This window comes from Syngnathus floridae, chromosome 22 (assembly GCF_059516105.1).
Source record: "Syngnathus floridae isolate MCC-2025c chromosome 22, RoL_Sflo_1.0, whole genome shotgun sequence".
Classification (NCBI taxonomy): domain Eukaryota; kingdom Metazoa; phylum Chordata; class Actinopteri; order Syngnathiformes; family Syngnathidae; genus Syngnathus; species Syngnathus floridae.
This window is the reverse complement of record NC_142434.1, coordinates 3,113,567-3,140,451: the sequence shown is the minus strand read 5'-3', so window position 1 is coordinate 3,140,451 and position 26,885 is coordinate 3,113,567. Positions and strand designations below refer to the sequence as shown.

Sequence of the window (26,885 nt, the reverse complement as noted above, 5' to 3'; positions counted from 1 at the left end):
TTTTTTATTATTCAATCACCTCCATATCGCAAAATATAAGCAGTTACATTTCTTAATGTTTGGGATTTTTACCAGTGCCGGCGGGTTTTGCGAGCGCTTTTTCTTGTCCTTTCCGGCTTTTTCATTGACACATCTGTAGTGAAAGGAAGGAGTGGGTGTCGAGTGGGAGGGGGAGGGGGTGAGCGCTTTCTGCGGTTCTGCACTGATGCTGTTTTGTAGTTAAGTGGAAGAAGGGCCCGAATGTTTCTGCCACATGGCCGCTGATGCTGAACGGCGCTGGCAGGTGGATTATACCTTGTGCCGCTCTGTCCCCGGACAAATTTACAGGTAGCCCCCCCAAATACGGCTCACGGGAGGGTTGGCCCATCTTCCCGATTTATTGTGTTCCATTTTTTTTTTTCTAAACTTTTAATGCACACCAACTGCTGGTCAGAGCCAAAAGTCTGATAATAATCCACGTTTTTGTAATGCGTACTGACGCCAGTGAAAAGGTAAAGTGGGGGAACAAGTAGTGTTGATGGTTTTTTTGTTTTGTTTTTTTCCCCAGCGTAGATGAATGGCAGATAAGCGGCCACTCAGAGTGAATCAGCCAAACTCGAGCGTTTCTGAGTGGCCAAGTGCTATTTTAGGGCACACAAGAGCAGAGCCGTGAGGGACCAACAGCCATTAGTAGAAGGAAGAGACTTTCAGGGTCGTGATAAATATGCCGGTTTAAAAACATGCACGTTTTAAAAATAGCAGCGTCTGACTAGAAATGCAAAGAGAGGCATTATAACATAACTGGTGGGAATCCCAAATTACTACGTCTTTTTTTTTCGGCAAACCGGATTATAAAGCGCCGTCTCAACGGACGGGTCGTCTTTTTGGAAATTTCCATCATCGGATTAGGAGGCGCATTGCCGCACATTAAGGGAAACTAAACAGTAAAGCGGACGAATCCAACTTTTATTCACCTTCAATCCGATATTTGTCTTTGTATTATTGCCCAATGTGCAACTCTGTAGCTCACCTTCCCTCGCTTTCATCCACACACGGAATAAACTCTCCTTCCTCCGACGCTATAAGTCAGGCCTCTGGTGGCCTGCTCCCCGCGGGCTCGGTGTAACCGCCCGTATTGACTTTGTCCTGTCTCGGGAGATGGCGGCGTCTCTCGCGGGACCGCCGCTCTCTTTGCACATATCACAAAAATGAGTCCTCACTCTACCTCACCCATTTTTGTAAAACCAATGTGCATTGTGTTTATTTGCCGCAATTCTCCCAAGGACCTTCACTTCTGCATGAATTATTTTGATTTCCAAACACCTGTCGAGCCCTCGTAAAAAAGACAATCCCGACGAGAAAATGGAGTCGAAAACTATCCGACACATTTGAGCCACCTTTGCCCCTTTTCAAAGTGCTCGCACCTTTGTGTTGTTCCTCGCCTGACGAAACCTCTGGCCTCACTTTAGCCTGGCAGAGATTTGCAGGAATCCAAACACACACAACCTGACGTGAACCTTCACCCCCGCACGTCTTAACATCTATCAGTTCCTCCGGCGCCCTCGCATCATTCCGGCCGACTCCCGTTCCGACGAAACCATTCGTTCGGTGTTGCCTCCAAGCCGCGCACCAAATTTCAAACGGCCGTGCCGCCGTGACATGTTGACACCGGCGTCTCCGGTAAATAGCTCGGCTCACCTCTGCGAGTGTATTATTAATAGAGAAGGACACAAAGTTAATCTGATGAAGTGAGATGGAGAGGCAAGAAGAGGGAGAGGGGGCGAGCGAGCCGACTGCATTAGAGCACGTGTGATTTATTCGCCCCTCTAGGTGAAGGAGACCCCATTTGTATTCATTTGCCTTTTTATTTTTATCCCGGATTCATCTGGCCTTCACGTGCCTGTCGCCACCACGCTAATATTATTTTGGCCATGTGCGGCTCCATAACAGGCTCTTATAAAAATTGCCCCAGTGCGGCTGCAAGATGCACGGGAGGAGAGGGAGGGGTGCTGGGTTCTATCATTCATCTGATTTGATTCTTTTTTTTTTTTTATGGGAAGATTAAAAGTCTCCCAGGGACAAGACGGTGAGAAAGGTGGAGATAATGATGCCTGTCCTCCTATAGAAACGGCGAGACGGGGGCACGCAAACACAAATGCGCAGGCACATTTTTTTTTTTTTTTTCTTTACAAGCCTGCCACACACTCAACAGACGGCCTGGCCTTTTTTTTTTTTCTTTCCTTTTAAGGCTGTCAAGGTGAGCCAGTGGTGCTCCAAGCCAAGGGCAAAGACAACAGTGACCACCAAGCTCCTTTTTGCAGAACAATTAGATGGAAGTGGAGGCTGACCGCAGTTGTGTTGTGTAAGAGCACACTCAAATAGAGAAAGAGGAAAAAAAAAACCCTGGACTGAAATAGTCATAAAATAAATAAATAATAAATAAAATAAATAATTCTTAAATTAATTTTTGCTGCACTCTTGATGCTAAGCTATGCTAGAAAATGGGAGCAAATAATGAATTAAGGAAATAATAATAATAATAACAATTAATAGGTAAATAAATAAATGAGTAAATATTCTTAGATTAATTTTTGCTGCACTCTTGATGCTAAACTATGCTAAAAAAAATGGAGGCGTGATTAATCTCCAGTAAGAGAGCAAAAGCACATATTTCCCTCAATGGCAAATGATTCTTTTTGAACATGTTGCGATGATTTTTTTTTCCTAACAGGATGTGAGCATGTTTTTTAATGAACCCTCTTTCTCTCTCTCTCTCTCTCAGGGTTCTGCTCGCCATCCGTCCACCCGAGTGCACCCAGCTGCGCAGCAATTACAGGTGGGTTCGCAGACGTGCACAATAACCAGACGCATGCATTATTGAACCAAGCCGCTCCGACACGGAATTGCTAAGCCGACCAATAAAGGCAAATTACCAAAGACAAAAAAAAAAAAAAAAAACGTGGCGGCGCCATCCGGAGCCCCGATGACAAAACGGCATTGCGGTAATGAACAACATCATTTCTTAAAATGGGAGGGGAAGCGCAAGGTTGCGTCTATCAACTCGCGGGTAAATGCAAGGAGGGAAGAGACGGAACACAACATTGACTACCTAATTATGCATTTTATCATTTCAGTCACAATAGAGTGCCTCCTTTTTTTTTTTTTTCCCCCTGTGCAGCAGTGCGGCTGTTGCTCTGCTGCTTCTTTAATAACATAGATAAAGAAAAATCACTGGCACGCTTTATTTAGCTTCAAGCGCATTACTTCCCGTCTACGGCGCAACGTGTGTAACAACCACGCTAGCATGAAAATTAGCCGCCGCGCGCCTAATGGTACGTCACGAGGCAATGGGCCGCAACCTTTGTACGAAATTGTCTAATTGGCCTGAAAATGATTATTTGTTATTTACACTTTGGAAATAAAAAATTTGCTCATATTTACTCTCATAGTTTAGCTGTAGCGAGAGAACAGTATCTCAAAATTTTTTTATTGCGTTGTGAAAGAGTGAACAGGTGAGCGAGTGAACCCTCGGCATCGCGGTGGAATCCGATTGCGGCGAGCGGAACTCGACAGACGATTGGCCGGCCGCATCCCGCCTTCCGTCAACAAGTAGCAATAAAAGTCCATTTGCGGTCCCGCGGGGTCGCCGCTCCTCGCTGCGTCATGGGACAACGCCAAGACACGAAAGATGGAATTACTGGAGAACAAGCTGTCTTGTCGCATATTGCAGCCAGAAGGGGAAACGTTTCGACGTGTGCACGGCGCTCTGAGTCAAGTCTTAGATGCGATCCGATGACAAGCTAATGGTGGAATTATGATAAGAAAATGAGGCCTCCGTCCGTATAAACAATTTTGTAATGTTGGCGACCAGACCGAACGCTTCACGCTAGAACCTTACGTCCATTCATCGCTCACCGAAAAAAAATAAAACAATGCCGAGCCACATGTATTCAGTATGCCTGGAAGTATCGACCCGCCATGACAGATTTGACGTCTTACATAGTCACACTGGCGCAATCCATAATCTGTAACGACGGCGTGTGCGTCACTATTCATTTGTTCAATTCAGACAATCGATCGTTTTTCTTTTTGGGACAGAAATGGGCCGCTGTGTGTCGACGTGTTAGCATCAATTTCAAGGTACACCGCCTTGCGATAAGAAGAATATTGTCAGGCATCGCCATGGCAACCGCAGATTATCTACTTTAGCCCACGACAATGTACGCCGTTGGAGTCGGGCATTATCGTTACAATCTTTGTCACTTCACAGAAAGGGGGGAAAAAATAGTCTTAGTTTAAAAGAAGGGAGCAGGCAAGGTGAACTCGCACTGAACAAAAAAGAAAACCCAAAACGATTTGCTTCCCAATCTTGACACCATCCAGCCCTTCCCCGCTTCGGCCCTGAGGCGCCCGCACGAGCAGTAATTATTAATTAATTGTTTTTCGCCCGTGGTCGGCCGGCCGGGCGAGCGGACAGACGCGGCCCCTCGGATGTGTGCTCACAGCAGGGGAACTGTTCACTTCCAATTAGACCGGCAAGGTGGAGAGCACGGCCCATCAAACACTCAAGTGCTAGTGAGCCGACTTCTGGGAAACAGGGAGCGCTTCGGCCTCATCACCTTACTTGACAGGCTTCGTTTCCGACAAAGAACTGCACTCAGCTCGAAGAATAAACGTCGTCGCCGATGAAATGAGGACCGCGGCGTCGCTCGTTTAGATGGCACGCGGAGGCTTCGGGAACAATGGCGCCGTCAAGAAGCCCAAAAAGAGCGGCAAACTGTCCACGGGAATATTTAGCCGGCTTTGTTGCCGTTCAAGATGGATTAATGAAAATAAGACACGCGGGCGGCAATGTGCGCCACCGCCGGGCATCAATAACCCCGTGATGTCACCCAGCACCTGCGTCCACTTCATCACCTGGTAAATTTATGCCGGCCGAGACTGGAAGGATATCGGAGTAATGCAAGTTCCTTAAAAGGCCGTAAAATGGCGTTCGATATAGTTACAGTCAGTATGCGCGTATAATTATTATTATTTTATTTATAATCATTTATTTTTATATTAGAATTACAAAAAATGGTCATCACCGATTGGATTAAGCCATCAAATCATGACGGAATTTAATCGCAAACAAGTGTGTAACATGAACTCGCCGATTATAGCGTTCGGCAGAGAGGCGTCGTCAACGTCGGGAAAGTTACAATAAACGCCGCCGCCGCCTTATTTCTATGCTAATATGCGCCGCGCAGCTTCTCAGCCTATAGGGGTGGGGCGGGGGACACAAGCATCCTTTTGTTGCATTTTCATGCTTGTCATAATCCAAAACACAAACCAGCTCAGTGTTTCTCTTTGCGTCTGTGTAAACCCACAAAGAAACTAATTTCATAGCAGCTACTCTGCTGGGAGAGCGAGAGAGAGTGCGAGAGATCTGCGCTCATATTAACACAATGCAAACAAATAGAAAAAGGGATTTGAGATGCTCATTTGGGAGTGCGGTTTGTTCTCGTTCTCTCTCAAAGCCGCTTCCAAACTCTGCTACAAGCTCACGCAATAATAAATTATCCCCGACAAACACATGTACAAAAAAATAGTTTTTTACTCCCTTCATTTTAACATTCCCGACGTGTCCAATCTGTTTTCAAAACGAATAAAAGGAGCAAATAAGCTTTCAAAATAATATTTACCTCCAGAGTCTGATTAAAAAAAAAAGCCTTTGACAAATGCAATGTTGACTTTTTAGATTGAAATGTTACAGGATAACCTCTTCATAAATTCCACTTCTCTGGTAGTGAGGTCTTGGGACATTCTTAAGTCTGCCATCTAGTGGTGAACACTGGTATTACAACTTCAAACTGCCCATTTTCTTTTTGAAAAAAGTCAAAAGTAAAGCCACACAGATTTCAACTCTAACGTCAGGTTCCGACAGCAGGATTTTATCATGTATGCCAAATTGCCCCTTTAGTGTATGAGATGTTTGTAAAGACATCAATTTGGAGCTTAAAATGGTGTTACTTTCTTCCTAATGCTCTAACGTCGCCTCTGCTTTATGCTTGTTTTATTATCTACTTCTCCACTACTACACCAAACATCTCCTTCATTTCAACGCTAAATGGCAGACGCAATCACAAGCAACCCCACGCTGATATAATAAGAGTGAGATTGCTTCATTTTATAACATATCGGCAGCAAATTGAAGGGGGGGCGGGTAAATGCTGTTTTTTTTTTTTTTTTGCCCGATGATTAATTATGAGGATGGAAAGAAAAGCAGACGCGGATTAAAGCAAATCATGCACGCTAACACCAGAAAGCAATCGAGCGTGCATTTCAAAGGGGAAAATGCAATCACTCTGCAAATGAAAGATTATCTTGTCCCTCTAGCTTGGATAGAATAGCAACCTGGAATTCTGAAATGGGGGATTTCCAACAAGACAATATGTCGAGGCGGCAGGCTGTGCGACTTGGTTGAGATTAGATAGATAAATATAAAAAAAGTATTTAAAAAAAAAATATATATATATATATAAATAAATAAATAGGCGCCATGTAATTTGTGTCACGCTGCAAAAGGAGAAGAGGTCTACCTCAGGGCTGCAGTACCCATCTGCCTGCCCCCCTTGCCCCTCCTTCGACAAGACCGCAGCCCACGGCCATCAGCTTGCACGTGAATGTAAAACAGATTTAAAATAAATAAATAAAGGCGGGGTGGGGGGGGGTCAAGAATCATAAGACAGCATAGAGGGGAGTGCGCGCTTTGCATTACCCATTCTCCAGCAAACCATCTTTTTCTAGTCCGGCTCCCTCCGGAGTATAGTTCCATTTCCGTGGTAGTGGCTAGCTTGCTAACTGGCTGCTAGAGCTGACATGACATGTTTCCCCAACAGACCCCTGTGCCCATTGGCCCCCTTCCTCCCCGGCCGGGATCAAATCAAGCCAGTGGCTTGATGCAGTATGATTGCAGCACTGGTAATGTCTAAAAGCCCAGAGAGAGTCACTCGGAGGCCTGCTGTTGTTTCTAGCACCGCCCCATCCGCGGACAACATGCCAGAGACGAGGATCACACTTGTAATACCATCTTAGCGTTTGCATGGAAATGAGCATGCAGTCATTCACACGACGGAGCAAAAAAAAAAAAAAAGTCTTTGAACCGAAAGACCGTATCAATAATAGATGACGTGAGATTCCTTAGTTCCTTCGGAACGTTAAAACACTTTGGAAGAGGCTGTGCTTTCAACCCGGCGGTAGGGAAGATGATGCTGTGCAGCGTTCCAAAAATAATGTAGCTTTGTCCGTGTCGGTGACGTACAGTGACAGGCAGAAGAATCAAATGTTCTTCCGCTACAAGGCAGAAGGTCCAATTAATCTGTAATCTCGGCATTCATGCAAGGGAATAATAGATCTTTTCATATCGCCGGCGAACAATAGGCGGCGGGGTACTTCCGGGTGGCACAAAGCGAGGGACTCCCACTGACCCGAAAGGGATGACAAAGCGAGTTATGCTGGTGGGAGTTAGCGAAACATAGCCCGCTAGCTAGCGACAGCTCCGCTCATTTCACCCCAGCGGCACATGTCGAAACTCGGATTCAAATGACCTCGCCATTACGCGGGTTCTTTGTTTACTCGCGTAATGGATGACACCATTTTGCTTTTCGGGTGCTCAAACACGCAGCTGACAAGTGACTGCCAGATAAGAGTCGCCGCGTACCCGCTCTGACTCTTACTCAAAAGTCATCAAGCTAGCACGGAGATAAAAGGGGAGGAAATTGCAGATAGGCGCCGTCGTCTTCGGAAACAAGGGCGAAGTGAGGGAGGGTTTCCAAAAAAAAACTCAATCTCCTTTTCAACGTGACCGTCTTTGTCGCCATTAAGACACGGTGACCTGGAAACGGCAAGAGCTTGTATACGGCGGCTATGGATTAGCCCGGAATGACCGAAGGGAGGTGTCGGCAAAAGAAGACCTTCAACGACTCGGGTGGATTAGAACTGATTGAATTCCCATTTGCGGCTTTTCGGGTCATCGGCCCTGATTCTCTCTCACTTTCTAACTGGGAACAAAAAAGACTTGCACATTTGCATGGCAATAATAACAAGGCTTGGGATTTTGAAATATAACCCGCAATAAAGTTTTTATTTCGACGCGAGGCGATATCGTCGAGCGGGAAATTGTAAATTACAAGCATCCTCGTGAAATAGCGTGCGCAAAGTTTGCTTTTATGTCCGCGGCAGACGTCGCTATGCATACATTTGATGTTTTTCCTATTCCGGTCAAGCGCTTTGATCAATACCAGGAAGTCGAATGTTGAAGACGCATTGATTCATCGGCGTAAGAGTTGCCAAAAATGACAAGGAGAGATGAAATTCCAACCCGCCTGCTATCTTGCTGAGGGAAGCGTCGCAAAAAAAAAAATGCAGAGTCATCGTGTCATTCGACAGGTTTCTACTCGGGATGAATGTTTGCTCGACTTCTATTTCGGCGACTTTTAATGCGCTCGGAGTCAAACGCCCCGTCGAATTTAGAAAAAGGAGATGAAAAAGCAAGGTTGTATTTTCCAAAGACGTGATTTTGCCTTTAACTGACACTTCTTCCTTTTTGAGGACTGCACCGCTATTAGCCTTGGAATCATATCAATTTTTATATCGCTAGCTAAGAAATACTCAAGAGTTTGAACTTGATACTTCCTCAGTGCCCTTGAATGACATGTAAATGTCTTCAAAATTCATTTCTTGCTAGTGTTAAACCGGGAACAAGCGCGTTCGCCTTACCATCCACGCAGGCGGGTCTGGCTCTCGTGGTTCCCGCGATCTGGCCCTTCTTGCAGGCACAGCGGGCCGTCTGCCTGGCGATGGTCCGCCGCGGTTGGCTGCTGTCCCTGTCCAGCGTCACAATTTCACATGTCCCCGCCGCCAGCTGGCCTGCGAACGACAATACACGGCAGGAAGCGAGGTCAGACACACGCAAGCGGACACCGGGGGCAAGATCCAGCAATCTGCTTTTCGCCACGATCCCGTGACACCTTCTGTCACGTCACCCGGACTGTTCGGAAGTTAACCTACTAGTAACACGCCGTCGTCAAGTAGTAGCATGTAGCGTTGTCATGCTAGTAAGGGCAAGATAGCAAGGACTGCTCAAATGACTTTCCATAGCTTCGTTCAATCGGTGGCATCGCTTTGAAGGTAATGCAGCCATTAGCCATGAAGGAACCGCATGAATACTGATGAACTTTGTAATTGCGCCGGAGCAACCCCCCCCCCCATCGCCCACACTCCATGTATTCAATCAGGTGACCTTTGGCTCCTTAGCCAGGCCCTCGCTGCTCGCAAATTAACCTTTGTGTGTGTATGGAAGCCCCGAGGCCCCATGCTGGAGAGGCTTACCGGGACCTAATTGTGATTGGCAAGAGAGCGGAAGTTGTGATTAAATCTGGACTCCAGTCGCCGACACTCGGCCGCTCGGCTTAATGAACTGAGCCGCGAGGGGTCACACCTGGGGTAATGAGGATCCATCAGGATTCATGCGCACGGCGCCCGAGACCGTGACACGGCGCCTGTGCATAAAGCGGAAAGTTTCTCGAATTAGGGTTCCCTCGCTACTTTTAATGGCAAGATTAAAGTGCCTCACCTGCTTTTCGACTGAATTCCTCGAGCCCGAGAACATTTTGAATAAATAAACATCCCCTAACAGCTCGGAAGAGTTTGAACAGTCGAATAAGGAAGATAGCAAGCTATAGCTAGATAGAGAACCTCAAGGATTTTCTTTTTTCAATACTTTCTACCTTTGAAAGCCTGATAAATTGTTAAAATGGGCGGCGGTAGGTAGTGGGGAAGATTTTTCAGTTCAGGAGGCGGAGGTTCACCTCAAAAAGTCGTACAACTGTCAAAACACGATTTGGCCTTTGTCAGTCCTTGTCATATTTTGAGGTGCCACAAAAGCAATCAAATATTAGCATAAAAGTCACTCCGGCTTGACACAAAAACAGAATCGACCCCGAACTACTAAATATTTGTTTTGAGGTTTGGCATTGGAAGAATTCACAAATGGTCAGACGAATCGGAGAGTCACGTGAAGCAGTGACAAAGACTCGTGAGAAAGTATGCGGATAGATATCACTTTGTTCAATAATGCACGTCAACGAAATCAAAGGCACCGCCGTCTTGGGGGATCAAGACGCCACCTCCACCTTCATCACCGCCCCCTTTCCTGTTTACTTAACCTCCTCCCCCGCCTTCCTCGTCGCAACCGCTCCGGCTGATGGCGGATAATGACTTGTCATCTAAACCCCGGCGACGTTTTCACGTTTAACTTCCCCGCTACCCACCGACAAGTCCCCCAGACTGTTTGGATGTCTTTTTCGGCGTGTCAAGACTCAAAGGCCGCGGTGACGTCTGAAGTCGCGGCGGCGCCCCTGTTGTTCTGTCTTTCTTGAGTCGCAGGAGCTCATTACTCGCCCACGTTTCATCAAGCAAGAGGCCTTGCGCCGGCGCTGTCAGAGCTCCGGCTGTCAGCGAAGCTAAATTAATATCCTCTTAATGCCGCGTTGCACTCTGTCCTTCCATGAGTGCTTCTATAAGGGAATGAAAACAAACATGTGTGGGCATGGCTGTATCTGCGTGTTTTGACGTTCCACGGCAATCAAATTAGCCTCATTTGGTCACCATTAAATCCGAATCCACAAAAATAGAAACATTTAACAACTCTTGTGGAGTTTCATTTCAATGTGACTTTTTTCGTTTCTTTTTTAAAATATATTTGTTGAGTGCAAGATGAAAAAAAATAAAAGGTCAGTGTGCAAAGTGAAGTCCAATTCCCAAACAAATGATTGATGGGAGAAAAATGTGAGGTTTTCATTTTAAGGCCACATCGCCCAGCCGTAATAGAAACGCACTCGTGTTTAGTCATATCCGCCCAAAAGTTCTCGCCGTGACACGTCCGTGTCACCCGCACGTGGTCATGAATCAAAGTAATGATGAAATCTAGAGCTGATGGTGGCCCTGGGTAGAAAGATTTAAGGATGGCCGGAGACACTGAAGCTCATGAGAGGTGATTTGTCACTTCAAAAACAAACAACAAGAAGAAAACAGCTATTAAAGAGCTATTAAAAAGATTTGGAACCGGTGGCTGTGCTGAAAGGCCAAGGTGAGCGATCGCTAAAGCCGGCCCCGCGTTTTCGTCGGCACGGCCATCAATATCAACATCGCTAGATGATGGAAATTTCCATTGATATGTACGCCGGGTCCCTTAGAGATGACTTTTGATTTTATCCCCATGAATCAAACAAATTCTCTCCGTCTGGGGTGTCAACCTGCAGCACGCGCCATGCCGCAGAGAATTGCGGCGAGGAATCAAAGATTTTTAAGAGCTCGTTTCTACTTAGGTGAGCTACAGTGCGCCGTCTGATATATTCCTCACGCTTTAAAACTAACAATCCCCAGAAGGTGTTTCAACTACAGCCGAGTTGAAACGGGGAAAGTCGGGTTAGGGTTAGCGGATTTGGAAACAAGACGTAGGAACCGTCCGAGCCTTCTCAGAAATGACTCCAAAGCTGCGAGCGGCGCCGCTATGATTTATCATCAGCCTTATCAGCTTCGGTTTGTCGAGCGGTTGTCGGCTCGGCCGGCCAAACGGCTGATTAAAATGTATGTGCGGCCACCCTCGAGTGAAGCCGAAGATGGATTCGCGTGGCGTAATACGACGTAATGTTATTGACACCCCCCTCCCCCTCCCATGCCTTATTATTTCGCCTCCCACTCCTCAGCACATTACGATTGCTCTGTCATCGCCCGGCCGTCTTGACAAATGGCCAGCGCGGCGTCAAAGCATTTGTTTTCACCGAGCCTCCCCGTTAGGCCCAAAGGTCTCGGCGCGTCATCTCAGGACACTCGCTCAGGCGGTCATTTTTCAAAAACGCTTTGATTTGACTGCCTTGGCAAAAGTTTGATTGGATGATAATATTTTCTACTTCCAGTGCATTAAAATAGACACATGTTTGTGTTTTTTTTCGCTTCGTGCCACAGCTTGCGCGTGGATTTTTAATTTGCAACATATGGACACGTGTAAACAGACATCTTCTTGTCAAAAAGGCGCACTCACAAAATGTCTTCCCCAAATAATCTCCACTTAACCCAAAAACATTACATGACAGCTCGATGTAGTTGGCATCTGTTGTGCTGGGGGAGGAGCGCCGCGCGAGCATGTAAACGTGAGCCACGAGCCCGAGCCAAGATGCTGCATCACTCCTGCGTACTGCAGCTGCTCAAAAAAAATGAGCCAGGAGCGAGCGTCTGGCTGGCTGCGACGCTCTAAATCCTTTTTTTTTTTTTTTTTTAAACATCCAAACACTGCTTTAGTCCTACCTAATATATATATATGTGTGTGTGTATGTGTATATATATATATATTTTTTTACATACAGACCATATAACGTATTATTATTCACGTTATTTTGTTTGAATTATTTTTTTCAGACTAAGCATTTTTTTTTTTTAATCCTTATCGTGTTATGCTGTCGGTTCGCGCTAAATGAAAAGCAAACAAAACGTCCGCGCCTGTGACGTCTTTCGAAAATGCCATTAGTTTTCTTTTTTTGTACACCCCCCCCACCCCCCTCCATTCAATCTCCCATAATTGCTTCCCGTCTCTGTATTATTTGATTTGAATAGCAACCGTTTTTATATCTTTTGAAGCTTTCAAATTGTCGAGTATCTGGTTAAATTACCCGCCAATTGCTCTGTGGATGATGAATCTAATGTAAAGCCGAATGACAACCTGATGTTTTATTACCGAGCAATGAAAAAGATTTACCCCCGGTGGCACTTTCTACCGCCTCATCAGTCACTTCAGCTCGCCGCCTCGCCCGCAATCTCCCGATTTAACGTATAGACGCCGCCACCGACTGTCCATCACGTTCGTCGACTGCCTCGACTCTCGGACCAGCGCCGACGTTTTAATTCACACGTGGCGGCGGAACGGAAGGTTCAAGATAACGTCACCGAATCTCGGTGTTTTGAAAAGAAAGTAAGCTCATCTCAAAGTGCTTCACATTTGTTTTTTCTCCCTCCGACGCTGATCGATTGAGAAGCCATCATAAGGCCGGCCTTGAAATTATTCATACCGCCGCCGTGAGTCAGAGAAAGTTCTGGAGACAATCCTCACCAGGAGCGCAGTCTAATCACCACGAGGGGGGGGGGGGGGGCGCACCATCTACTTTAAGTTACTTTTTTCTTCACTTCCCTCCAAAAAAGGGGACAATACTTTGGCTAGCAGCCGGCGCGCAGGAGTAGGCACGCTACAACATCAGCACATGCACTTGGAAAATAAACGGCATATGAATGTCAAACACAGCCAGCGCATGATAGAGTTTGCTCTCGCCCTCCTCTGACTCATCTAAATTCTAAGCCGTCGTTGCCACGCAACAGCAGCCACAACCAAACTTAAAGAATCGCTTGCCTTTTCTTCTTGTTTTGTTCTTTTTCCTGAAAAAAATGCTCCACTTTTATTTAAAAAAAATTTGATTTACAATACCGTGTACAGTCATGACAGAAAATAAGTTACTGTAATATTCTATAAACTACTTTATAAAATAATTCTGTCCAAAATTACAATTAACATTGAAACAAAAACACCTGCTGGTTTGTGCTGATAAAACTCCCCCCCCCTTAAGTGTCTGCGATATCAAAACAATCTGATCGTCTTTTAGTCAATTCCATGACGGCGTGATTGCTTTTTTGTGATCTCTCTTCTGATTTTGTTTGAATAAGGCCCAATATTTGGGAAGCAATTGGTCTGAGATCTGTCGCGTCTCCCACTCAGAAGCGTGTTTGCTTTTTGATTGCCTTTGAATCTACCGAGAGACGGCGGCGCCTTGTTTCTCCCACAACTGAAAAACACAAAGGTTTTTAATTTCTCTCTTATCGTCGCCATGTCGCCATTTGATTCACCGTTGTATTGACTTGCGCTCGGAATAAATGAGACTCATTCTCGCTGTTGTGCGACCTTGTGTAAAAGCACACGCCGAATGGCGTTCTCCCGCGGGACGGCCCCCCCCGGTGCTTTATAATCATGAACGCCGCTTAATAACACTGGCGTGAAAACAATGAACAATCATCTATTAAAACTGCGAGGGAGAAAAAGGGGGAAACAAATGTCCCCCTGTAACCCCGCGTACGAATACGAGCGTCACGTTAGCGTCGCAATTAAGGGCACTTGCCTCCCTCCGCTTCGGGGAGGCTCATCGCAGCGGGGCAACGTCCTTAAAGGTGGCGGCCATTTTGCATACTAAAGACCTTTGGGTGAATGCAGGACACTGAGGGGAAAAAACAACACTGGATATCATCTAAAACTCTTCCGGTGCTGCTGTTTTGGTTAGCAACTGTTTATTATTTGCGAACTATATGATCTAGAAATTAGGATAATTATTTTTTTTTTCCTCGTGGGAAAAAGAGAGGCTATTTGTCTTAACGGATGACACACTCTGCGGGTAATTAGGGCAAGGAGGGGGACCGCTATTTGAGGAAATACGGTATTTCACGCTGGCCTACTTCAGCGGCTTCTTTCAAATTTCACGCGAGAGGACTGTGGAGAGGAACAAACGGCGAACCTCACTTTAGGCTCAGCGGCGCAAAATAAGAACGGGATTTATGTTTGCTGCAGTCAGGGCGCCGCGGAGACTTGAGAGGCAGCAGTGCACCTCTTCAAAAATGCAACCGCAGCTTGAGGCCGTCGTGCGGAGACGACAACAAGCGTGACTGGTCATGTCGAGCTACACTGACCTCGGCCTTACAGAGGGAATAAAATGCTCCCTTTCTTACTCGGGCGACATTTCAACCGGCAAAGCTGTTTCTCCTCCTTTCAGCGCCGCAAAACAACTTGAATGGTGTAATTGTCTGCTTGTGTGTGTGATTATTTTTTTTGTCTTTGTGTGTCTTTGTGTAGCCAGGAGAACATCTCACGCCCTGAAATCATCGAGGCTCATTCTGTAAGACTGCAGTGTATCGTCGCAGTCTGACCCACTTTGTACAAATGTATTTGGATCAACTCTCTATTTGAGGTATTTCAAGGTAAGTTTTTGTTCAAATTCTACAAAAAAAACCATTTTGAGATGATTAAAATACCAAATTCTAAACCTGAAAGCCGTCAAACTTTCCCCGTTAGCCGTTTACGTTTGCTAACTAGGGCAGATCGCTTGTTATCGCTAGCTCGCTCTTGCTAGCTAGCCGTCGCTACTGAGTTTTACGTAGCCATGTGAAGACTGAACTGAAAATAATATGTGACGGTTAGTTGGGAGAACAAATGACTCCAAAATAAACAGACGAGGCCTTATTAAATCATAACGCAACCACAGGTTAATTGTCCCTTCTGGGATCCAGTAGAAGCGTATTAAACTGTTACAATTAAGCAGCAAATGAGCAAAAACAAATTATCAGTGGAAAACAAACCAGCCCGATTCGAATGGATCTTTGACATCCACGTTAATAATATTCAGAGCGACACAAGGCTGAGATTTTGTAGCTCAGTATCCTCGGCGCTGGGAGTGGCCGAGTGCATGGCTCCTTTCACCGCAGCCCCATCAGCATGCAGGCTGAGGTGTGGCCCAGCGTGCTGATTGAATACAGAGGCTGCGCGCCCCGCGTTGCCTTTAATCCCCCCCCCCCCACCTCGTTTAACTTGGCCTCTGCGCCGCCCCTCAGCTGGGCCATAAAGACGCACACTTGCTATCTTTCTTTTTGCTTTTCCGTCCATTTTTTTTTGTCCTTGTACCTTGATATGATATTCTTCCCGGATTTACACCTGTGGCGTCACAAGCGGCTAATTGTCATATCTCAGAGCAATTACGGGGAACTCTTTAGAGGGTCGTGCCAATTTGCCAGTGCGATGTGTTTTTTTATTTTACTAGCCAAAGGGGAACGCTCACGACGGCGTTTAATAAAATCAAGCGGCGGGGGTTCTGCGATATGTCGTGCTTACTGTTATCTCCGGCGATAAAGAATTCCTTTCTCGTTATATTTGCGCCACTTGTTGCACCGGGGAGATTTTTTTTAAAGGTCGCTGGCTCTTCAAGAAGAGTGCAAAATCCTCTGACCCGAGCGCCGAGAAGAAAAGGACGACGATCCTCGGCTGTTTAATAATTCACGAGGCTTCCAGTAAATATAGGAGGCGACCCCCCGTGCTCACTCGCAAAACAGCCCTCGTAAGCGCCTCTCCTGGAACTTTATGAGTTCGGTCCAAAAGAGGTCTTCAGCGTTTCCCAGTAAATTAAAGTGGACAGCTTTAACACTTTTATACATATTTAAAACAGTCCATTAGATGATTGACCTCCATAAATACAAAGTGAGCAAGTCAGCAGCGGCGAGCTTTGGCAAGAGTCAACAGATAGGACTGAATGCGCCATTAGAAACAAAAAAAAAAGAAAAGTTGGCAGGCACACCAGATTTTTTTTTTTTTTTTACCGGCTCAGGAGATAAGGTGGCTAGGAAAAAAGAAACGGTTTTAATTTGGATACATGAGAAGAAAACAGATTCCGATGCGCAACACGGTGGCCTCGTTAAGCAGCAACACTCGGGCTGCGGCTAATTGCTGCATTAATGTTTTAGAAGAGACCCTTCTTTCCAAATGTGGGGATCACGTAAGCCACATAACCCAACGAGGGGGAAAACAATGACCGTCGGTCACGTATGTGCGATTCGACGAACATTACGAGGGTAAGGACGGAATATTGACTTTATTTTCTCATTACTTAGCCCAGTAACCAAGCATCAATTCAAGGCCAAAGTCATTACTGCCGCGTGTAAAAAAACATTAAGCTTCGCAGCGTCGCTTTTAATGTAGTTTGGTGAGGCTTTAAAATTTTAGGACGCTTCGCCCTGTCGGATCGCGAGAAGCCAAAGGGCGTTCATTACAAACAGCTGGGCAAAATATTAGGTACACCTGAGCCAATGGGATCTCGTGGATCCAAAAGTCTGCTTTTACTTAGAAGTGGTGAACCCCCTGGATGCATCCCAAGCCCACACACTTTTCTCACATTTAGTATTACAGAAAGTACTCTCAAACAAAAATCTTCTAAACCTCTTTTGACAGCATTTCCGGGAAAGGATTTAGCTGTTTCTTTGACTTAATAATCCAAAGATGGAGAGGGAAAATGAACTTTTTGAAGAAGCGAGGCAAAGAGACAAAAGAGAGATAGGAAAGCAGGGAGGAAAAAAAAATGTTTGGCTATTCAAGTCAACCAGATTGCTCCTCTCTTGCCAGTTGAATAAGCGAGAGAGATGATTGGATCTCTCATGAACAAAAGCTCCTTCTCCCTAATCATCAATAACGCCGCCGACAGGCCAACGACTAATGAAGCTCCGAGCTCATCTCGTGTCAAAGCATTGTCGAGCGGGCCTTTCATTCACGTGGAAGTACGCGCCGAGCCATTTCGCCACGTCTGGAATTAAAACAGCCAACGTGGCGTTTGATTTTGAGCGACGTCTGCGGCGGGAAGTTGCAGAAAGGCGCCTGCTGCCCAGTGTGGGACGCGCGAGGCTGTCAAAACACAGCGACAGGCTGTCAAACACGATGCGGTTGTTGTCACTTGCGCAACACGGCCCTTTCCTCGTAATTACAAACCATGACTTTGGACGATGCCGTGATGAGACCACAGTGACCATCAGAAAACAATTCAATCATCGAAGATCGTCTCGTCAACATTCTATTCCAGACTTCCAAAGTTTTGCATATAACGCGAGCAAAGAGTTATGTTACACGGGGATTAAGCTTCAAGATGTCGTACGCATGTTGCACGAGAGCCCGCGGACACTCCAGCGACCGTTTTAAGTCGTAATTAGCGACAACGTTCTCTTTGGAAGTATTCAAAAGGCTCATAAACAGGCTCATTTCGAGCATATACGCTATAATATGCTTTGTGCGGGAGGCGAGAGAAGAAAAATCAAAGCACATTAGATGTCAGTAGGGAACGAGGACATTAATAGAGCCATTTCCCCAAAGGCTGGTTATGGCCGGTATGTATAATTGGGTTACAGTACCCCACTCGGAGGAGCCTTCGTGGATTTTATAACGTGACAGATGGTCGGGGGGGCTCACTTGTTGTCTTTCGAGAAAATGGTTGGTTTTTACGACTTTTTGAAAAGTTGGATTTGACCCGACAAGAAATCATGATTGATTCCAAAGTGAATCAACTAAATTTAGGTATTAAGTTGACTCATTTGTGCGGGGGGGTCTCATCTGCATGGTAATCTGTCATCCGTTGGCCAAAAATCGTGATATATGTGCGCCATCCCAGCAAAATAAAGCTTTCAGAAGTTGTTACTCGCCTCATTTTTCATCACCGGTAAAAAAAAAAAATACTGCTGAACAATTTTGGGGCCCAAGAGTACCTCCGCGTAGCGGGCCGTGAGGGGGGGGCGGGCAAAAACTTGTGCACGGTAATTCTCCTTGAGACATGCAAATACATCAACCGTATCCCCGCGCATTGCAACAAAGCGCCGAGAAAACAAGGCCATAAAAAGGCAAAGTGCGCCTTATATTTCACAATCGGAGTCGGCTTCGGCCAGACGCTGCCTCATGAATATTTAGGCTGCGTCGCTATGAATATGCATTAGGACACCGGAGCGCCGCTATCAGCGCGTAGATTTATGAGCTGGTGCGCACATAATGATGAAGGAGGGGATAACCTGGCTGCTGGGATGATGAGGAGGAGCACACACACGGAGAGACGCCCGTTCGCGTGGCCACTCGTACATTACGAAACAAGCGGGGAACTTGCGGAACTCGTTTTTTTTTTAACGCCTGAGGGTTTGTGCGGGTAAATTAAATCGACTCTACGGTTATTAACTTAATCATTGCCAGTTAGAAATTGACATCTATAGCCGTCAATGGTATCGAATGATTGCAAAAGAAACTTTAGCAAGGGCGCAAGGGCTCCCTCTGTGGCACGTTTGCATTAACTTCCAATATTAAGGTGACGCGTTGAGATGAACTCTGCATAATATGTGACGGCCGCTAATTAAAGTTCATTTGTCATGCGTGTGAGTCACGGTGGAATGCTCTGAACTCAGCTAACTTGGTTCCAGGCAGCTGATGTCAACATTCCCCTCGACAAATGTCAACGGAAATTAAAATGTGACAAACATCACGTTTTTTTTTTTTTTCCCCTTCCACTTGCACATTCTTTTTTATTATAGAGTCACACCTGCGCCATTTAATGAGCGCAAGATATTCCGCTCACAAGAAAAAACGACATGACCGTACACGAGGTGCTCAACCAGCAGGATGACAAGGGCCTGATGGTGTCGCGGTCACAAACGCGTTACATTTGTCTGCAAAAAAAAAAAAAAAAAAAAAGTGTTCACAGCAGGCAGCATGGAAATCCATCCCGGCCCGGATTCTCGGCTCCTTTTGCCAAAACTGGTTGCTCAGTCAAAGGAGATAGCGGCACTCACGATAGCATTTAGCATAACAAAAGAGAAGGAAATAAGGACGCGAGGAAAGGACTAAAAAAAAAAAAACAGAAGTGAGGAATGGTGCATGTCAAGTACGGAGAGGAAGTTCTACATTTGTGACTGTGTGTGTGTGTATGTGTGTGTGTGTGCATTAGTAATAAAGCCAGCGGGGGCTGGAAGCTGGAGCGCACACACAGTCAATGTGCTTTAATGGAGACGATGTGCTCACTTCGGTGCGGCATAAATGATAAATTATTCATTTGCTTCAACATCAGGCGGCCGCTGTTATTACCAGGCGGCGCTCGGCCATCATTTACACATGCAGATGAAATGGCTTCGACTTTTAAGAAACTGGTCCAACGCAGTCAAGCCCACGTGCGGGCCAATCGGGACCGTTTGGGTTGTATTTATTGATTGTGATAAAAAGCAGCAATTTTTAAAATTAAATTGCAATTGATATTTATTTTTTATTAAGGTTATATTATTTTATTTTTTAACAAGGTTATTTATTTATGATTTTACTTATGATTTTTTTAAATTAAATTGCAATTGATATTTATTTTTTTATTAAGGTTATATTATTATTTTATTTTTTAACAAGGTTATTTATGATTTTTCCTTCTTTTATTTATTGTCTATTTATTTTTCTTTTTTTATCAATGTTTTATTATTATTTTAGAGCATGCAAGGTGAGTTGTCTTATCAAGAATAAGTCACTTGATTTTAATATTTGCTTCAAGGTCTCGTGAGATGAAAAAATCGTGTTTCATCGTTTCACCATATTTTCGCAAGTGCAATTAATCATTCGGGCCTAATCATAAATCATCACATTTCATAAATGCTTCATTTTGTTTTCTTGCCACCGATCAATACAAGCCGAGTGAGGACCCCCGAGGACTGTCGGACTTTCCGCGTTTTTACTCGGAACCTCGAATCGAACTGTTCTGCTCGGTGGATACCGAGCTCCGGGCCGGCGCTCTGTTCTATTCGACTTCCCGAAACATGTAACGAGTCCACGGAGCGTAACGCTGAAAGAAAGCAGCGCCGTATCGATTCCGTTTCGCGTGGAGGACACCTTCCGCAGTCTTCCATCTCGTCCACCTGTCCCTCCCCGGCCTTGCATTCATTCTGCCGCTGGCTTTTTTTTTTTTCTGCTCCCACAGCCCCAATTTCTCCAGCGGAGGCGCCATTGGTATGCAGGCGCCGTCTGATCCAATGCAGAAGCCCAGTTAGGGGGGAAGAAGAAAGGAGGAAACATCTCTGGATGGATTTCCAAAGGTAACAAGATTCTCTTATTAGTTTTCTTCTGTGCTCGTCCAAACTTTGCTTAATTATTGACCGCTCATGTGTGTGTGTGTGTGTGCACAGCAAAAAAAAAAAAAAAAAAACGGGTATATTCGCACGCCGTGTCTTCTCCTCACAGCTCCACAGGGCGACACGGCAAGACACATGTACTCGCGCGGGACTATTTTAAGGACGTTGGGTAAAAATACCAAGCGGCTCTCGAGTCAAACCTCCTCACGCTACCCACAAAGAGAAACAATCATGGCCGTTCGCCCGGGCCCATACGTGACCTAACTTTTATTTTGGGGTGTGCATTCAAATGAATTCTTATTTGTATGTGAAGCCGACTAATCATGAGCCAAACGTTATATAACCTGCGACTCTCCCTGTGACTTCTCCGCAATTAGGTTCCGGATTAACGAGGAGAGTGATTAAAATGCAAACAGGCAGCAGGAGCGCCGTGCCATTAAGAGTTGACCTTTCACCTCGCCGCAACAGGACCGTTTTACAAGCGCCACATATTAAACAGTCAAGGTGAGCTAATGCATACATTATTTTGAACGGTTCTCGAGCCTGAAAAAAAAATGTTCGTTACCAATTTTGTGGCATTTTCCAACCTGCTGAGCTCTCATAGTCGTTAGAAAAGATTTGATAAACACTTTATCGGGAAGTAACTGACACTTAGTTGCCCCGGCGACCAGCTCCAATTTCCAAAAGGAAGGAGACAATTTCCAACAACCTATGACTGGCCTCGACTCGTCTCCCATCTCTCGCCACTCTATTTGTTTGCCTTCAAATACAAACGCGCTCGGCGGACAATTTGTTAGATACCACAGCAAAGGCCAACGTGTCCTCGTACACGAGAGAGCGAGCGCAGACTGCGCCTTGTCTTCTCTTGGCTCGACATTTTCCCCGTCTGTTCCTTTTCCACCTCATTTGCCGTCACCGACTGGCCGTACTCTGCCACCGGGTTACTTCATTTGCAAGCTACAACCAAAAGCTCCTCCACGAGTTGTTATCTTTTTGTGTGTGTGCGCGGACATGTGTGCAAAGAGACGGTAAATCTTTAAAAGAGCCGTTTGTGGAAGTGTGTTTGAGGCACTCAGTGTCAATTATTTCATTAGCCGCTGAGGATCCCCGCCACATGCATGTTCCCGCAAGGTGCCAGCTCAGCAACCAATCAAAGTCCATCAATTAGGGAGGCAATTTGCACCAAAAAAAAAAAAAAGGGCTTCTACCTGAGCCAGAAAGCAAGTCGGTTCCGCTCCGTTAGCCATCCGGCACGCTTGTGATATCAGCACTTAAATAACCGCCAAAAGTGTGACAACCCAATGACAGCCCATGTTATTTGCACGTGTGTGCATTTCATGATAGAAAAAAATGTCCGTGGACAGACTTGGCACCTCGCTCGGCGACATTTTAACATAATTAAATTGGCTGTCGCAACCTTGGAAAATAGAAAACGCTTGGCTGAACAATCAATGAAAGGATGGCTTCTGAGTGCCATGTTCTAGATAATGACGGTATTTATTTTAAGCAGACGGTTGACAATAAAGGTTTATTTTCACTCAACCAAACCGAAATTACCCACACGGCCCACTAAAATGACTGCGGAAACATTTTCCCCTCGCTTAAAGGCGCGTCAATATACATTTTGTGACAAAAATTGGACACAATGTACTTCCAGTCGAGCTTTACTGTAAAAGCTAACAAATAAAACTTAAAGGGTGTACGGTTAAATACATGGTAGCGTCGTTATAACCCTTCAAACAACTTCTGATAATATAATACAAGCTAGAAAAGAGAAATGAAGAGAATCGGTAAGCAGAGGATAAATAATATATGACTATGGGCATTGTTAGCATTTAGCATGCGCGGGGTGTTTTGAGGCCACGACTCGAACGTGTGATTGAAGACACGGTGTACAGTAGCACCCCAAAGGCCCTTTGTACAATATTTTTATCCAAGCAAGTATTTCCCTTTCCCCCGAATCCCACAAGCGTTATTTCCTTTCAACTCATTGGATGTGGTATTAGCGTCTAGCTTAGGTGGCGGCGCACCAGGTATAATTTCTTGTCTGTTCAGCAAGGCAAATGTGCCACGCCGGCATATTCCCTCTGCAGAATATATGTGATTATTAAAATCAAATGATTTTTTTTTTTTCTTTTTACCCTCCCGTCGCGACTTTTTGTCAGCGCGTGCGCTTCAAACAGCCCATCTAAAACCATCGTCTCCGTCGCCTCATTGTGAATTTTCTCGGTTGATAATAAGCGCTGAAATATGGAAGGAGAAGCAGCGGCGTGGGCAAAAGAAAGTTGGCTGATTTGAAAGAGAGCGGCGGGGAAGAAAAAAGTGAGTCAGGTCACATCGATGCATTGCAAAAAAGCGCATTACGTCTCAGATGATGAGAAAACGCGGAGCGGCCCGAGCTGTTCATAGCCCATCGTAAATTATTGTCTTTACACTACGCAATACTTCGAAGTGAGAAAGCCAACTGTAACGACAATGCAGCAAAAAAGACGGACGCTTTTTGTATTCATGAGTTTGCTTTAAATAGTCCCCGCAGGTACAATAATAAAGTCCGTCTGCCCTGTGTGGAACGGACCGTGATGAAGATAAAGAAACACGATCCCCAGCTGTTTTTCATTCTTTGTCGTATTATCCTAGCGCTAAAAGCACCGAGAGTAAACAATTAACTAAAAAGTTGCTAAGAGTTGCTATAGTTACTCCTAATAGCATTTGGGTGGCTCGAGTCTTCATTTTCTGCAGTTGGAGTTCATCATCTTAAATCGGACACAATAGGAACGCAATCGATATTCCCAAACTAATTTGCTGTCATTAAAAGGGCTTATGTGCATTGGATTAGACACTCTAGCCGTACCTAATGAAGTGTCCTGTGGGTGCATGGTTGTTAACTAAGGCTGTGATGAGTTATGGAGTAATATCCTTTGCCACAAATGCATCAATCTGAGCAAAACAGCAATAACAGACCCTTTAGTGGTCCCTTTCCTCGGATAAACACGTATACTGTGTTTAGTTAATTAATTTAAAGGAAGTTATAAAAATATCACACGAGCCAATAGCCCTCTAGAAATATTTTTTGTGTGCAAAATTTCAATAGTTTTCACGCATGTTCAATTTAAATCAAGAGAATTTTTCCTGGCGTCGCCCCGGCAACAGTTTTGAATTCATCGGACCATAAAAAGTAACAATGAGGGCCAGACTTCGAAAGTACAAAAAAAAAATAAAAATGGTGGCCTTCCTGTCAGAGACACAAAAGAAATGGCGACGTCCCGGCTGATATTCGCACGTGATTGATTCCATTTTGACGCTCTGTCAACGATAAGCCGCGGCGGTGCGGACAAATGAATGGCGCCACGCGTGACTAACAGGCATGTCGCCACCTTTGCCGCCACTCGACGCGCTGACGTTAGACAATAAACGAATCGCCCTCCTCCTTACGACCCATCATTTTATAGCTTGTCCCTTTCACTCGGATAAATCCATTTCGCATCGGCGAGATAGCAATTGGAGAACCCCGTGAGCAATTTATTCAAGGGTGCGACAAGCTAACGGGAGGTGTCGCGCCGTGGCTTTTTCTATTTAGCGATTTTCATTACTTGCCATTCGCTTCTAATTCATTTCTTATTGGTGCGCAACAACCCAATGTGGCAACAAAAGGCAAGGAGGAAGCTGGGGGAGATCTTGTTTAGCAGCCAGCTATCCCTAGAAAGAAAATAATGATCTTTATGAAATTGCTTTAGACACAATCCGACAGGCGAGACAAAGCAAGTTGGCTCGGGCTCGTTGGAATCGATAAAGCTTCCATTAGTTTTCTAAAGAGAAACACGCCATTTTCTCTCTGTGGTGCACCGCCGCCGTATCGGTAATATTACGGGCCCCCTTTTTGAGCCCAAGGTGAGTTCACCCGCTATCATCGAGCTAATGTCAGATTAAACCCAGATTTCTGTCAGATGGAAATGGAGAAAAATGTTCCGAAGCGGCCGATCCATAAAGCATGACCGAGCTTGTTATCACCGACGCCACAGTTGCGGCGCAAGGGGCCCTCGGGTACCTGCCCCTCCTCCTCCCCAAAAAAAGAACGCATTGTTTCTAAATGCATTCAAACGACTGCAGACTCAAAGACGATCAAACTTCTTAAGTAGCTATCGATTAGCGAGATGAACAGAGACGCGGCGATTGATTCCGCGCAGGGGGGGGATGACCTCATCGTTACCTTTCGGCACGGCAGGGGATGTGCAAAGTGAAAGCGAAGAAGGGCAAGCACACTTCTCAGCCGTCATTTCCTTGGGAAGGCGTGGACGCCACGCACTCGGCCGCCGTGGAATCGATAATCTGGAGGGTGAATAAAACCGACCCAGGGTCCATCTTGTTGCCCTTCAATCTAAATAAATACACACGCGGGGCTTTAGTGGGATTGGCCCGATGACGGTGATGGACTGATGTGAGGATGGACCGAGGAGGAAACTGCTGATGTGAGAGGTTCTTTGTCTCGCCTGTTGACAAGCAGATAGACAAATGACTCAACTAGTCTCTAACCTCTGAAACCGCTCGCCCCTCCCCCTTCACGATCTATACAGCCACAACCCGGATGGTCGATGTCTTCTTCCTGACCGACGAGTCGAAACCGGCAAAGTGGCTCCTCACAGCCAGCTTTTCATTAGCGCCCTACCCCGTCATCTTTTATTGTCCCACCGCGCTGCCAAAACATAATCGATACGACTTCAGGAAAACAGGGTGCAATAGCGCACACTTTTTTACTGTCCCCGCAATCAATACGGCAAGTGAAATACCGAGACCGGAGAGTTCATACAAGCGCCCCCGAGACACACGACACACGGAGGTCATTTGAAGGTTTGATTACCTTGAAAACGCCGCCGCGGGTCTCGGAGCGATGAATCCAATGGCGTTCATTAACAAAGGCTTGACGTCATCAATCAATTGGCCTTACAGATTCCAGATGATACCGCCCTGGTTGAAATGCGTCACGGAACACTGACGTGGCGGCCGAGTCGACGTGGCGGGAGATTTGCGTTGTTTCTGTATGCCAACGGAGTATTACTGCGGCTTTAAATACAAGCGCATTATCATTCCGTCTCTGGAGCCTGCAAATATGCTTCAAGGCTGAGATCTGTAAAATCCCTTTTTTTTTTTTTCTACAAGATGAATAATAGATGTGTAAAAAAAAGGGAAGAATGACTTAATGACTGAGGCCGCCGCCGCTGCTCAAACATGTTTGGGTCGGAATGCCGCAGTTTGCTCTTGACTGCTCTTGACATTTCTCCTCCTCGTCCATTGAAGGTAAGTCATCGAGGGGTCAAGTCACAAACTGAAAAAAAAGATACTGGACCAGCACTTTGAGAGGTTCCAAATCCAAGTCCAGAAAGTCAAAACCCTGCCAAAGTTTTGGCTTTAGACACCGGGTGCTTCACCTGTGGCTAAAGCTAAACTGCGACTTTCTAGATCTGGATTTGTCACCACTGACCCTCGCTAAGCTGGCCAATTCCAAACCTTACACCAAGACCTTCATTCGATTTCTGGACCCGTATCGGTACGATCATTTTTCTCCACCTCGTAGTTAAAACGAGACGCCCGGGTTTAATGAGAAGAATCAGGTAGCGAACCTGCGCCAGACTACTTCTCCGTTCCATTCTCGTAAAGCCCCCAAAGCAGCTTCCCACTTCAAAGCGAGGCGTTCTCGGCGAAAAAATGGTGTCTGCTCCAATGAGAAGTTGAATGCGAGTTCAGCCACACATCATTTCTCCTTCAATCATAAAGCCTTTCCCTCCACTCCACCCCGCACAGAGGCGCACAGTGTGCCTGACACCTGCAGTTATTGATCCTAAAAACCACAAGGTTAGGTGTAATGGTCCAAAGCGACAGAGAGATGTGCATTCATACACTGCGGCTGACACCAGGCAACCCGCGTCACTTTTGATTTAGCACATACGGAGAGACGCAAAAAAATGACGGGAGCCACTGTGTGGTGTGGCGGTTCGGCTCAGAGCCTCGGGAAGATTTGGGTCAAGTAGTGTCAAAGGCTTTAAAAAAAAAAAAAAAAAGGAAAGAGACGCTATGGAGGTAGTTGAGACGTCAGAATCTTGACCCCAATGTGCTCGGTTCTGGCTCGGTCCCTTCTGGGTCCCGCACTGAATTTGCAATTTCACCCA

At 45.8% G+C, this 26,885-nt stretch overlaps 1 protein-coding gene and 1 long non-coding RNA gene across 10 annotated transcripts in view; one reads left to right on the top strand and one right to left on the bottom strand.

Annotated features, from left to right (window-relative positions):
- Nucleotides 1-26,885, top strand: part of LOC148379200 (uncharacterized) — a 164,249-nt gene that overhangs the window by 75,307 nt on the left and 62,057 nt on the right. For 5 of the 6 annotated variants that reach the window (XR_015855532.1, XR_015855533.1, XR_015855528.1 and 2 more), the window contains 5 exons: nt 2,228-2,341; nt 2,762-2,815; nt 14,906-15,030; nt 20,574-20,688; nt 21,102-21,228. This is a non-coding gene — a long non-coding RNA (uncharacterized LOC148379200). The remainder of the gene's footprint in view (nt 1-2,227; nt 2,342-2,761; nt 2,816-14,905; nt 15,031-20,573; nt 20,689-21,101; nt 21,229-26,885) is intronic. The other variant, XR_015855529.1, reaches the window with a different exon arrangement.
- tafa5a (TAFA chemokine like family member 5a) overlaps nt 1-26,885 on the bottom strand; it is a 61,542-nt gene that overhangs the window by 13,786 nt on the left and 20,871 nt on the right. For 3 of the 4 annotated variants that reach the window (XM_088367613.1, XM_088367616.1, XM_088367614.1), the window contains exon 2: nt 8,740-8,889. In XM_088367613.1, the coding sequence (XP_088223739.1) occupies nt 8,740-8,889 (150 nt within the window). Of the gene's footprint in view, nt 1-8,739; nt 8,890-24,931; nt 25,256-26,885 lie in introns of those variants that run through there. The other variant, XM_088367615.1, reaches the window with a different exon arrangement.